This window comes from Geotrypetes seraphini, chromosome 9, assembly GCF_902459505.1.
Source record: "Geotrypetes seraphini chromosome 9, aGeoSer1.1, whole genome shotgun sequence".
NCBI classification, from domain to species: domain Eukaryota; kingdom Metazoa; phylum Chordata; class Amphibia; order Gymnophiona; family Dermophiidae; genus Geotrypetes; species Geotrypetes seraphini.
The window spans coordinates 188,337,989-188,352,712 of NC_047092.1; the positions used below are offsets into that span (position 1 = coordinate 188,337,989).

Here is a 14,724-nt window from a genome sequence, read left to right on the forward strand (position 1 = left end):
TTAAGCTTCCAGATGGTGTACCTTGGAACTAAAGCACCACAATGATTGCACTGAATAAAAGTAATGAGTGTTGACTGAGGAGTATCCTTGGTTATTGAGTAGCAAACCCTGGGGTAGGTAGGATTATAAATTATAATGAATCAGCCAAGTTCCCCACCAAACAGCACAGGAGAAGAGGCAAGTCTCCTCTGACGCAACTTCCTGTTTTTGGTTTTTTAATTTTAATTAATTTACATATTAATAATATAATGTATGATGTTCAAGTGTTATGATAGTATTTCATGTTGTTCTTTTTGTGCACTTGATGTAAGTTTGAAAAAGAATAAAGAAATTAAAAAAAAAGAAAAGAAAAGAAATCGCCAGTTTCGCCATAAGAGACGGTAAGGAAAAGGGAGGGAGGGAGGGAAATGCACGGCTGGCTGGCGGGAAGGAGCTGCTGGACCGCGTGAAGGGTGCTGGGGGTGGGGGGATGGAGAGGAGACGACGCTGAAGACGGGGACGGGGTGGTGAAGGGGACAGCAGAGACGGGGGAGGTGAAGAGGATGGTGGTCCAGGGACGGGGCAGTGACGGGGACAGAATTTTTTCCCCGTGTCAGTCTCTATTTTGCATACAGTTTTGTCATCCTAAATTAACATACATAGAGTAGATCTAGTTCAGTTGAGGATTAAAAGAGTGCTGGGATTTAGGTATTATATTTGGAGGTTCTACTATAAGGACACTAAGCAGGGATTTATGGAAGAGGTAAGTTTTTATTGCTCTCCTAAAGCTCAGAAGCCCCGATATGGGAAGGCAGTTGATTCCAGTAGTTTGGTAGGAAATAGAAGTAGAATCAGCGTCTGATACTCTGGAGTTGAAGAGCATAACTGGGAGGTATCTGCAGATGTATTTCCTCCTGGGAGCAGAGTGGTCTGTTTGACTGATATGTAGCTGAGTGCCATGTTGTGTAAAGCTTATGGCACCCTCGTCAATGGATTTGAAATTGGGTTTTAATGATTCAGTCAGGTTAGAAAGGACTGAGGAGAGGTCTCCTATGTCAACAGAGTCATTGTTGTAGATTTTCTTGGGTTGGAATTGCTTCATGGTTGATTCACTGTGTAGATGTGGTTAAGTGATTAGATGGTGATCAGACTATGGTACTGGTTTGATTGAGTAACTTGGGGCAAGTTGATTAATGGATCTTTCTGAGTAAATATGAAGTCTAAAAGTGGCTTGCTGAGTTGGTAAGGGGACTATTTGGTGAAAGCCCAGGTCTGAGTGAAACGATGAAATCTGCTGGTGATCTGGTCTCGTCTGGGTAGTCAGCAAAAGTAAAGTCTCCTAGGATAACAATCTTGTTGTAAGTGATTACCACTTTGCCAGGGATGGATAGCAAGTCATCTAAGGTGTTCATGGGGGAGTGGGGACTCTGTATATCAGTGCAAAGGTGAGATCTTTGTTGTGACCCATTAAGAAGATGAGGCATTCCAGTGCGTTTAGTATGATGGTGTCTATTAATCTCGGGTTGAGGTCAGATTTAATGAAGACAGCTACTCCTCTTCCTCTAGTGTCTGTGCATGAGCAGGCTAAAAGCTTGTTAACCAGTGGGGCAAAGCATACCCAGAGTGGTTCTGTCATTGTCTTTAAGCCAGGCTTTGATGTTTAAGGATCTCGCATCTTTAGGGAATCGATGAGGGTGGGGTGAGGGGGATATGCCTAAGGTAGCAGGGTCTATGCACTAGGGATATACTGCAGGGGAGATGACTCAGGTCACCATATCTGCCCTAGCCTGTAATGACCAGGATGGAGGAATACATGCTGTCTGAGGACTGTTGATGAGAGACAGGAGAGCAGAAACAGCAACATTTGTATTGACATAGGGCAGTGTAGTGATTAAATAGAACCCATTAATCAATATCTCTAATAATATCCTCTAGTACTATTTCTTTAAATCATATGCCCTATGAATCCGAACACTATGGCAACACAGAAAGTCAGTGATCTATTGAGCATTTGTATTGACCACAATACAGATATAGAGTCAGCACAGTTTAACCAAATAATTAAAGTTTAGAGAATAGATATCAGACAGCAAAACCTAAAACCAGACAATTTAAAAATTAAGAATAAGTTCAAAGATCACTTATCAGTGTTGTAGCTCAGGTAATTTGTAATCTGAACACTTAATCACATTAGAAGGTTATGTAAAAGTCTCATAAAAATATCACGTTAAAGTATTTAATAAACTGCTATCTTTAGCCCCATGATTCATGCACATTAGCTTTGTCTCCAAAGTCCTTTGCTGAACTAATGACATAACCTTGAAAAGTTGACTGGGCTGATTTTAACACAAAAGCTACAAACAGAGCTACACAGTAAGAGAGAGACTGACCTGTTTTGAGTGTTGGAACTTCAACCCTTCACGTAGAGGCCGCCGCTCTGGGCTGCTGTCCTCACTTACATTTCGAAACCCAGGACTGGGGATAATGTACTCTTTTCCTAAATCTATATCTTTCATCTTCTCTTTGCATTGAGTGCCTGAGAATTTACGTTTAGCAACACCTTGGAATTTCTAGGAAAAAAAAAACCCATTTTAAAAATTCATTCAGAATAACATATACTTTACAGCTTAAAACTTTCCTTATTCTATGATACACTATTTCAAGAAACATTGTAAATCCTTCCTACATTAGGCTGCAAGGTTTGAAAACAGATCTACTTGGCTTCAGTACCTGAAGAAAAATATATTCCTAGCCACAGCAGGCTTTGGCCTTGCTACAGGAAGTAAAAGGAGGTTAATGAGAAAACTTACCTGGATAACAGGATAAGTCAGCCACTCACCAATGATGTTATTCAATGGAGCACTGAACATATTCACTTTCCTTTTAAACATGTACCAGCCACTCACCAGCAGTATCCTGCTCATTTCTGCACTAATAGGCTTGTGCAGCTGATGTATCCTGTTGTCCACAGAGAATGCCATTAAAAGGTAAGTACCGTAACCTCATTTTCTCCATGGACGAGCAGGATGAGTCAGCCACACACGGGTAAACCCATGGGATCTTAAATAAAGGAGTATGTGTAGCATGCTGTGGTAGAATGAAGCTGCACTTACGTGGCAAATTCAAGGTTAGATGAAGACAATGATGGAGACCTCTATGTGAGGAATTAACAGGTGGCATCCTTTATTGAAAAAGAAAGGAGAGAACACCATATAAAACAGTGTTCTTCAACTGCCGGTTTGTGGACTGGTGCCGGTCCACAGAAATTTCCTGCTGATCCACAGGGCCAGCACTTGCATCGGGCCCCATTCAGTGTTCTTCAGCTGCCGGTCCATGGTGCAATCGATGCAGTGTTGCCTTCGGGCCAGCTCCCTCTTCCTCAGTGCTGCAGTACACAAAGCCGTGAGCAGAGGCTCCTACACGCGTCTCGTGCCTGAACTGGAAGCCTTCTCTCTGACGTCACAATGTTAGAGGGAAGGCTTCCAGATGAGGCGTGTACATGCGAGGAGTCGCTACCCACAGTGCAGTTTTGTGCACTGCAGCACTGAGGAAGAGGGAGCCGGCCCAAAGATAACACCGGGGGGCAGGCCAGAAGGCAAGGCACAGCATGGAGGGAGGGAGACAATAACGGTAGGGGGAATAATTTTATTTTTTAATTTAGTGATTGATTTACACCTGCTGTCTGTTCAGGAAGAAATGCATTTGTTTCTTTTCCTCTGGGGTTGTACTGCATGCAGAGTCTTGCATCTTAGGGTTTGTTTATATATATTAGTACTTTTAGTTTTAAGTCCCATATTTTCTTGGGGTTATCTGTGTTCTGGTAGGAATGAATATTGAGAAGCATATAGTGTGCTTTGTGTAGTTTAATTTTGTGGTTAACCATTATGTGTTGTTAATACGATTATATTGTGTGAGTGCATATATGAAAAATGAATGGAAAAAATGATGTTACAATTAGTAGTACTATTATGAGGGCAGAGATTGGGTAGATGGGCAGGGTCTGGCCCATGACCTAGCCCAGTGTTCTTCAACTGCCGGTCCGCAGACCAGTGCCAGTCCACAAAATAATTATTTTATTTCTGCCGGTCCATAGGTATCAAAAGGTTGAAGAACACTGATATAAAGAAACCAATCACAAACTCAAAACAGACTGCACAAGGATGCCTAACATTTGATCAAAACAGCTACTGTTAGATTAAGGAAGATACAAGAGGAATGAGAGTTCATCCAGAGGAGCTGTCTGATTATAAGCAGATGATGAATATATTCCAGAAGCTGGTTAGTAAGAACACAACTTGCTTTAACAGTGGCCCACTGGCTGGAATCACAGGAGAAAGGCAATTGCATGGTCTATGAGCTTGATGTTTTCAAGATGAAGAGTGATGGATCCTTTCCAAACTGAAGTCTTCAGCAGCAGACTGGATAGTCTGCTGAGGAGGGCTTTAAACTAAAATCATTAGGGCAGCATGATCAAAGCACCTAGGTAAGTGAATCACTAAATACCTCTACACAAAAGGGAAAAGGGAGCAGGCAGTGTCTGGAAAGCTGTATATACCAATGCTTGAAGTATGGGAAACAAAGTTCTGGATCTAGAGGCTGTGATGGATGAGGCGGAGTTGGATTTAAACACGTCTCAATAGCCTTTTAACATGATTGATTTTTAAATGTGTGCTTTGAAGTTACCCACTCCCTGTTCTAGCAGTCTTTCTCCCCTCTTCTTGTTTTCCTACCCCTTTTTCCTCACAGAAACATGATGGCAGATAAAGGCCAAAAGGCCCATTTGCAGCATCCACTATCACCTCCTCTCCCTAAGAGATCTCATGTGCCTGTCTCACACTTTCTTAACTCAGTCTCTTGTCTCCACCCTCTCTACTGGGAGACTGTTCCACGCATCTACCACCCTTTCTGTAAAAAGTATTTCCTTAGATTACTCCTCAGCCTATCACATCTTAACTTCATCCTAAGCCCTCTCATTCTGGAGCTTCCTTTCAAATAACTCACCTCAGGTGTGTTTATGCCACACGTCTCTATATCATTACTTGTCCATCGATGTTAGCAAAGGGGTTCCTCCAGTAATCAACTGAGGCAATTTCCCACCACAGCCAAAGTAAAAAAGAGGGAACGTGGAAATTACTAAGATTTAAGCAAAATACTAAAAGACGACAGAGGATATTAAGGAGAGCAGGAGTTTCCATTGACATTACCTGGTAAACAGAACAAGCTTGAATGGAAATGGGTGGGTATCATAAGAGTGTGGCAGGCATATGCTCAAAAAGGCCTTTCTGATGCCACAGAGGATGGGGGAGGGGAGGGCAGAATATACTAAAGGACCCAGGACCAGAGTGGGGAGAGAGACAGATGTCAGACCTCTAGGGGGATATGCTGTTTCTGATCATAAAATTTGTTATAAATACACTTTTTCATATTAATTTTCAAAAATTTATGAGGTGAGGGAAGAGGCTTCACCAAGGAGGGGGATGAGAATGGCTCACTCACTTAAGGAATCAAGATACTCTTGGCTCAGTCCTGCCTATGACTTTTCTATAACACCTTTTTCTTGCTTGCTCTCTCCTTTCCCTCATCTCTCTTTCCATATTATACATGGTCGAGTCACATTATTATGATCACTGCCTATTCTGATGTCAGGGATGCACAGCCAATGAACAAATACACGTACTACGTGCAGACTTCATGGGTATATAACAGTGGTTCCCAAACCTGTCTTGGGGGACCCCCAGCCAGTCAAGTTTTCAAGATATCCCTAAGGAATATGCATGAGAGAGATTTGCATACCTGTCACTTCTATTATATGCAAATCTCTCTCATGCATATTCATTAGGGATATCTTGAAAACCTGACTGGCTGGGGGTCCCCCAGGACAGGTTTGGGAACCACTGGTATACAAGGTGGAATGTCAGCAAGTTGACGATACAACCTTGGCTGTCATGGAGAAAAAAGTGCAATTTATCTGACATTGAAAAAGGCATGATCATTGGTTACCGGGCCAAGGGCAGAAACATTTTGGAAATGGCGGCGTTTGTGAACTCTTCATGGGCAAGTGTACAAAAGGAACCTTTTCGACAACCCAACATGGTAACTGTGGAGCAGCACAAGTCATCGATGCAAGAGATGAACGTCGGCTGCGCAGGTTGGTGCGAGCCAACTGGCATGCTACCATAGAGAAACTTACTGTCCAAATGAACCAGGGGAGCTTCAAGATGTGTGTCCAAAACAACTGTGCAGCAAACCCTGTTGCGAATGGGGCTCCAGAGCAGATGCCTGATGATTGCACCCTGCTCACGAGGGTTCATCGCAAAAGACGGCTGCAATTTGCACAGGAGTACCAACACTGGACTTGCACTGACTGGAAGAGGGTGGTCTTCTCCAATGAGTCACATTTTTTTAAGTTCCATTGAATGGATGGACGTTGGCGTGTCAGGAGTGAAACTGCCAAGAACAAATACTCAGCAACCATTGTTGGATGTACACAAATTGGTGGTGGCAGTGTTATGGTCTGAGGAATGTTTTCTTGGTATGATCTAGACCCCTTGATACCTCTGGAAGGCACTCTCAATCAATATGTAGATCAATTACATTCATACATGTTGATGGTCTTCCCTTTGGCCAATGGGATCTTTCAACAGGATAATGTGACACGTCATGCTGCCAGACTTGTTCGCAAGTGGTTCACAGAGCAAGATCCAAGACTTCCAGCTACTTCCCTGGCTTCTAAATTCCTCAGATCTAAATCCAACTGAGCACATTTGGGACCATCTCTATCACATGTTTGATGACTAGATCCACCACCATGTACCTGTCAGCAACTATCAGACGCACTGCAGTCTGCATGGCTCCAAATACCTCTAGCAACCACCCAGCATCTTACTTAGTCACTCCCATGGCATCTGGCTGCCGTTTGTGCTGCCAGAGGCAGTTATTCTGGATATTAGCAGATGGTAATAATAATGTGACTCGTCCATTATTAGAATCATCCATGAAGAGATACGGAGGGGAACCCCTCTGGTGAGAGAGGGAGGATTCAACCACCAGACCAGTCTGCGATGGGCTTCCACTTTCCAAGGAAATTGTTGATGCAGTGGATCCCTCTGTGGGCACCATCGGAGCACCTCTTGGAATGGACCCAAGTGTGCTCTTGCCCAAGGGACCACGTCCATGGACATAACCACAACGTGCAAGTACTACCAAGCCATCAGAACGGGCTTACTCTGAAAATCCCAAATCTAATACATATATTTTTCCCTATGGGCTTCCAGAAGGAATACTTTGTTTTTCCCCATCTCAAACCAGACTCCCAGGTATTCCAGGCTCTGCATTGGTTCTACGTGACTCTTCTTGAAGTTGACCACCCAACCAATTTTCTGCAGCAAGTGGATCACTTGGTGAACCATTAGTCTGCCCTCAGATTCGGACTGGGCTCTGATGAGCCAATCATCCAGGTATGGATGGACCTGTATGTCTGTCCTGTGTAGGTCAGCTGCAACCACAACCATCATCTTAATGAAGGTCTGTGGTGCAGGGGCCAGTCCAAAAGGCAAAGCTGTGAACTGGAAGGTTTGTTCCAACACATGGAACCACAGATTCTTCCTCTGATCTAGAAAAATGGGAATTTGCAGATAGGCCTGTGTCAAATCCAGGGAAGCAAGAAACTCCCCTGGCGCCATTGATACAATCACCAACCTCATCATCTTCATTCAGAAATGTGATATTTTGAGGGCCGCATTCACTGCTTTGAGGTTTAGACTTTGCCTCCAGTTTTTGGAGCCTCTCTTGGGCATCATGAAGTATATCAAGTATATGCCAGAGCCTGGGTCTTCCTCTGGTATGAGCTCTATGGCTTCCAGATCTAGCAATCTTTGCGCTGTCGCTTTGACTTTGGCTACTTTTTCTGGGCTCCCTGCCAGGGAGTCTATAAAAAGGTCTGGGAAGAAAAATAATTCTAGCCTGTACCCTTTCAGTATTATTTCCCCTCCCTCCAATGCGAGGAGGCTCAGCAGACAGTTTGGCATCATAATTGCGTCTTTGGAGATGTGGCGGAGTGGGATCCTGAAGACTGAGGATTCCTGGCTCCTTCAAATCTTTCTTCGTCTTGCCCCCCCCCCTTGGTGCGCCATCATCTCCCTTCGTCTCCCCCGGCCAGTCGGTGCGCCCTTCTCGCCCCGTCCTCTCTCCCCTCCCGCGGTGCGCCCTCCACACCCCAATCCTCGCCCCGTCCTCTCCCCCCTCTCGGCGCACTCTCCATGTCCCAACCTCTTCCTTCGTCTCCTCGGTGCACCCTCCTTGCCCCCATTCTCCTCCTTCACCCGCCCTCGGTGGGCCAACCTTGCCCCCGTCCTCTCCCCTCCCTCGGTGCGCCATCCTCACCCTTTGTCTTCCCACTCCCTCGGTGCGTCCTCTCTCCCCCTTCCTCAGTGCGCCCTCCTTGCCCCCTCCCTTCGTCTCCTCCTCCCTTGGTGCCCCCTCCTCGCCCGTCCTCTCCCCCTCCCTCAATGCACCTTCCTTGCCCCGTCCTCTTCCTTCGTTTACCCCCCTTTCTGCGCCCTCCTTGCCCCCCTCACCCTCACCCCCATCCTCTTCCCGTCTCCCCCTCTTGGTGCGTCCCCTTCACTCCTGTCCGCTTCCCCCACCCCCCTCAGTTTCCATTTCCCACCTTGGTGAACCCTCCTCACTCCATCCTCTCCCCCTCCCCTCGGTGCACCTTCCTCGCCCCATCCTTTCCCCCTCCCTCGGTGTGCCCTGCTCGCCCCATCCTCTTCCTTCATCTCTCCCCCTTCAGTGCACCCTCCTCACCCCATCTCCCCCTCTCGTTGCATCCTCTTCCCCCACCCCCCCCTCAGTTTCCCTTTCTTGCCCCTATCGTCTTCCTCCATTTCCCCCATCCTCTCCCCCTCCCCTCAGTGCGCCCTGCTCGCCCCCGTCCTCTTCCTTCATCTCCCCCCCTTCAGTGCACCGTCCTCACCCCATCTCCCCCTCTCCGTGCGTCCTCTTCCCCCACCTCCTCCTCACCCCCGTCGTCTTCCTCCATGCCTTCTCACATCAGCTGTTTTCCACTACTCCCCCTGTCTCCCTCCACCGGCTCCGTTCCTCTTTCTCTACCCCTCCATCACTTGTTCATCGCCCTCTGCTCTTTCTGGCCCCTCAACCCTCAATCATTCTGCCCTGAATTTTCTCCCACCTAATCTACCTTCTCTACGCCTTTCTTCCTCAGACACCGGTTTTCTCTGTAAATCCCACCCGGTCAATTTTAGTCCTTTTATTGTTCAATCTCGCTGTCCTTCTCGGTCAGTTCTGAAATGAACAACGCAGAAGCGCTCCCCGCTCCCCCCCAGATTCGGGGCCCCGACCCGACTTAGTTCCCGTTACCTGCTCCACTCCTCCCGCCCGCTCTGCGGCTCCGGCAATAATCAGCTGAAGAGCAAAACAAGTCCTAATAGCAGAGCCTAAGGTGCAATGCGCCTGCGCGCAGCCGGCACGGCGCAGAGGCCGCTGGGACTTGTCGTCTCCACTCCGACTTCAAGCGTTCGCGTTGCTGAAAGCTCGGCAGCCGAGGACTCCTATGACCAGCGGCCCCAGAGTCCCGCACCCTGTCGCAGCACGTCCTCTCGAACGTTCTCTGCGGTGCCCCGCCTCACGGGAGATGCAGGTGTGCACGAGCGCTGCGGTTTCTTAGGCAACGGGAGCGCGCGAGGGAAAAAGCTTTGAAATATTTTAATCACGTGACGAATCGCGCGACTCTTCCGGCTTTAAAGGCGCAGTGCTTGATTGTACCCCATAACTTTAGCTCTAACTAGGGCTTCTCTATCCAGTCCTACAGGCACAAGGCAGTTTGGTGGTCAAATTTTCCACAATAATAGGAAATAAATTTGCAGCTATAGGCTCAGCTAATGCATAGGGTTACTACATTTCTTCATGTCAAAAAGAGGGTATGTGGCCCTGCCCCACTCACGAACCTCATCTCTTCTTCCCCAAGTCGACGGATGAAGTGGTTTTAGGATCATTTGCGTGCAGTTTCTTCCTGGGGTGGTGCATAGTCTATCTGCTTCTGAGCGGAGGGGATGGGTGGGAGTGTACTGGTGTCATTTGTATGTAATTTAGGTGGGGGAATCTTTTGTAAGCTTATTACAAGGGCCTTGAATATGCAGCGTTTGTTGACAGGTAGCCAGTTTTCTGCATGGGGAGATGGGGGTCACAGGCATTGAGGCTGTGTAGGAGGAGGATCGCTGAGTTTTGGACTTGTTGGAGGCACTTGAGTTCCTTTTCAGTTATTCCATTGAATATGGAATTACAGTAGTCCATCCTAGAGAATATAAAGGCGTAGAGGAGCTGGGCCAGGTCCGGTTTAGAGATGTAAAATTTGATCCTTCTTAGCTGGTGCAACTAGTAGAAGGAAGTGGAGACCACCTGCGAGATGTGGACAGAGAGGGACAGGTGGCCACACTTGGTCCTTTGCTGTTAGGGGGGTGTATTACCAGTATAATGTTGGGTGGGTAAAGCGGTGTTTTTCTTTCTGATCCATAAGAGTTCTGTCTTAGAGGTGTTCAGCTGGAGTTTGTTGTCTGTCATCCAATTCTTCATGTCAGACAGGCAGTGTTGGAGGTTGGTGAGTTGGGCAGATCGGTTCTAACCTAATGGGAGGAGTAGCTGTATGTCATTGGCATAGGAGTGGATTTTTTATATTATATCTCTGGGCAATATCATTGACTGGTCTGATGTACAGGTTGAATAGGAGTGGGGACAGCAGGGCACTCAGGGGAACTCCATACTTGATGGGTTTGGATTCTGATTTGTTTGGGCCTAGGAGCACTGTTTGTGTTCTCTGTTGTAGGAAGGAGATGAACCACTGAAGAGCAGAGTTCTTGATTCCAAGATCAGTGAGTCTGTGCAGTAGGAGTTGGTGATCACTTAGGAAAGGCAGCGCTTATGTCTAGGAGTATTAGTAGGGCATCACTTCCTTTGCTGAGCATTGACCAGCTGTCGTCGAAGATGTCTAGGAGAACTGCCTCTGTGCTGTGGCCTGCTCTGAAGCCGGATTGAAAAGGGGATAAGGCTCTTTGTTCTCTATGAATGGTAGTAGTCTGTGGAGCACTATTCGTTCCAGGAGTTTGGATACAAAGGGGGGGTTGGAGACCGACTGGTAGTTGATGGGTCATTTAGATCAAGGGTAGGTTTCTTGAGGGTGGGCTTCATAATGGCAGATTTCCAGTTGTATGGAACCTTCTCAGTTGATAGGGAAATGTTTATGATGGGGAGGATGGATTTTTCCAAGGCGTCTGTGGTGGATAGGAGGCTGGATGAGCAAGGATCAAGGATTATGTTAGAGGATTTGAGCTCAAGTTTCAAGAAGCTCGTGTGTGACCAGGTGGAATTGGGAAAGATCCAGATGCTGGGGTTTCAGGATTGTGTAGGGGTGTGCTTGGAGGGGGGGGGTGTTATTGCTGATCCTCCACCAATGGTCACTAACCCCATCCCACCCCCCAAAGATGTGAATAAAACAGTACATACAACCTATACAATAGCAAGTTCCTGGAGTAGCTTGGCTGAAAGTGTAGTCAACAATAGAGATGGGGACTCAGGCTCATATCCCAATCTAACCACTACACTTATGGTGGAATCTATGAGCCTTGCAAAGTCCATCCAAATCCCACATGTGAGATGTCACCTGTAGGCATAAGGACTATTGATGTGGTGTACAGTTGGGTCTAGTAGGTTTTGGGTGGGTTTTGGAGGGCTCACCATACACCATAAGGGGGTTATGGTGAGATGTGTGCCTGGGATCTTTTATGTGAAGTTCACTACCGTGTCCCACATATCTGCTGTGATGTCTGTGTGGGCAGTCTAGATTTAAGATGTAAGGGGCTCTTTGAATGTAAGGCAATCTTCATGAGCTAAAAATTGGCACTAACCCTGATGAAGTTCTGAATTCATAAAACTAAATGGAATAAGATAAATGCCCTATATGTGATAGTACACTTTGATTAATGTTTTGCACATTTTTTTGTACTAAAGCACATTACGAAAAAGTATGCAAAGTTTGAGGGGAATCAATGAATGCTAACAGAACCCAATATAAAGCAACAGATAAAATTGTGTGAGATTCCTTTTTTCCTTCACAAAAATAATTTGTAATTTAAAAAAATCATTTATGGTACTCATGGAAGAAGTGAGTTGTTATAAGTGAGCTTATTGTGTTTGCTAGACCCTATTAGATTGAACTGCTTGATTTTTAGATTTACCCAGATCTAATTATTTTACTGTGAGATCTTTAAGTCTGTCCCCATTTGCTTTGATGAAGACAAACTTATAATTTTAGCTGCAGCTCTCTGGACCAATACCATCCTATTTAAATCCTTTTGAAGATAGTGATGAGATCTCATTTGAAATATTGTGTATAGTTCTGGAGAGTATCATCTCCTTTTTTTCCTGTATGCTATTCCTCTCCCTATGCACCAAATCATTATTCTGGCTTTTGCCATCACCTTTTCTACCTATTTGGCCAGGCAAGTGATGGGACCATCCTCATATTTTCACTGGGGTCTTGAGCACAAGTGAGCTCATCCCAATGTTAACTCCCTAAATCCATAGCAGATCTTTCCTATAATTGGTAAGATGAGGCAGAGGCTGTTTTCCAAAGCCCTACCCCACTCACACCCCAATTCTGTAAAAAGCACCTAGACTGGTGTGCTTAGCCAATCTAGGCGCCTAACTTAAGTTTTAATCGGCTTAATCTGTGCCATTAATTGAAAGCACCATTAAAAAACAATTTTTTTAATGACTTAGCCAGTAGGTAGGCATCTACTCTGAGGTTCCTACTAGCAAGTAGGCATGGTTGGGGGCAGATTTGGGATAGATCTGGGATGAGTTTTGGGCATGGTTTGACTAAGGCACTGGTAGATACTTAACTTAGGTACACTCAGGCCCCCAAATCCCTAGCCTACATGGCAGTGTGCCTAAGGATTCAACACCTACCAGTGCCTAAGAATACTTAGGCTCCTAAATATTCTTCTGTTTGGACTATTTAACAAGTGAAGTAGGAACCAGACTTATGGTGCTTTAAACCTGAGAGTACTGGAGAAACTGACCATAAACTGAGGTTGCTGGGCTGAATGTGATATGGCTAACTGTCTAAAGTGTACAGGCTGCTGCACTAGACACAAGATATAAAAGTTAAAAGAATATCTTTGCCTTTCCTGAGCCTATGAGGGAATAGGCTCAGGTAGAAGCCTCAATAAAACATTTTGTTGCACCTTCTAAAGTGGTTTATGTGTGATGATTGGGTGAATGTGCAGGGTTCCTGGAAAACCCAGTCAAGAATCTCTGATAGGGAACCTTTAGAAAGTTAAAGTCAGAAGATTGCTCAGTCATGCTGGTATCCATGCACGGTTGATATCAACCTTGTTCTCTCTTCCTCTCAAGCTCCCTCATCATTCCTCAAAATCTCCTCAGTCAGACACCAGTATCTCTTCCTCTCCTCTCCATTGCCTGCAGTGGGATGGACGCTCTGCTCTCAGGTCATTATGACCTTAATTCCATGTTTCAATTACCTCACCAGCAAGGTCACTTTTGCAGTTGACTGGTTACAAATTCTTTTTGCGTACATTGTTACTGTAGAGTGGAAATACCAGGTTTAGAGACTTGACAGTCTTACTGTTGGGATTAGCATAGATACCAGAGTAACTGAGCTTAGAGACAGAACTCTTTTTTTCCCTAGCAGTTCTTTTGAAAAGAAGGTTAATTCACTACTAGGTGGTTAGAGAGAAATATTTTATTACAAGAATTTTAGACTGTTGAACTTAGGAAAGAATAAGCATAATGTAATAAAGGAAATGTCACCATTACATAACATAAATATTTATGAATCGCTAATATACAGTATTCCAATAGGAGTTCAATATGACTTCCAAATGAATAAGAAGTTAGCCATCTCCAGGAATTACAGTCTTACATTAAAATCAAAACACAAAAACAGAGGAAATCTGCTTGTCTGTTAGAGCAGTGTTCTTCAACCACCGGTCCATGGACCAGTGCCAATCCACAGAAATTTCCTGTCGGTCAACAGGGCCAGCACGTGCATCAGGCCCAAAACACTGTTCTTCAACCGCCGGTCCACGGTGCGATCGATGCAGCGTTATCTTCGAGCCAGCTCCTTCTTCCTAACTGATTCAGTGCACAAAGCCACGGGCAGTGGCTCCTACGGGCATCCTGCGCCTGAACCGGAAGCTTTCTCTCTGACGTTGCAACGTCAGAGGGAAGGCTTCCAAATGAGGCACGGGATGTGCAAAGTGCAATTAGTACTATTATGGAGGTGGGGTCTGGGGTGGAAATTGGGTAGAGATGGGTGGGGTTTGGCCCACGACTTAGCCCTGTGTTCTTCAACCGCCGGTCCACGGATTGATGCCGGTCCACAGAATAATTATTTTATTTCTGCCGGTCCATAGGTGTTAAAAGGTTGAAAAACACTGTGTTAGAGTACAAGAGATATATTGCAAACAAATAGGGTTTCAAGCCTTTACGAAAACTGTCATAAGACGGGAAAGTTCTTAATTATATTGGAAGAGACTTCCACCATTTTGTCACCAAATATGGAAAAAGATATAGAGTGTTTTGTTTTATATTTAATGCTCCTAGGATTTGGAAACCTTAACCTCTGATGATTGCTAATCAAGTTATATCACTAGTGATATAGCAATCTAATATATATATACCCAGTTCAATTAGTGATTTTTAATT

The 14,724-nt window shown here is 45.4% G+C and overlaps 1 protein-coding gene across 1 annotated transcript in view; it reads right to left on the reverse strand.

Annotated features, from left to right (window-relative positions):
* The window catches only part of ABCC5 (ATP binding cassette subfamily C member 5), a 273,093-nt gene extending 263,541 nt beyond the window's left edge, over positions 1-9,552 (reverse strand). The window contains exons 1-2 of the mRNA XM_033958465.1: positions 9,361-9,552; positions 2,370-2,549 (exon numbers count right to left, since the gene is read on the reverse strand). Of these exons, the coding sequence (XP_033814356.1) occupies positions 2,370-2,495 (126 nt within the window). The 5' untranslated portion in view covers positions 2,496-2,549; positions 9,361-9,552. The remainder of the gene's footprint in view (positions 1-2,369; positions 2,550-9,360) is intronic.
* Between the last annotated feature and the right edge of the window lie 5,172 nt (positions 9,553-14,724).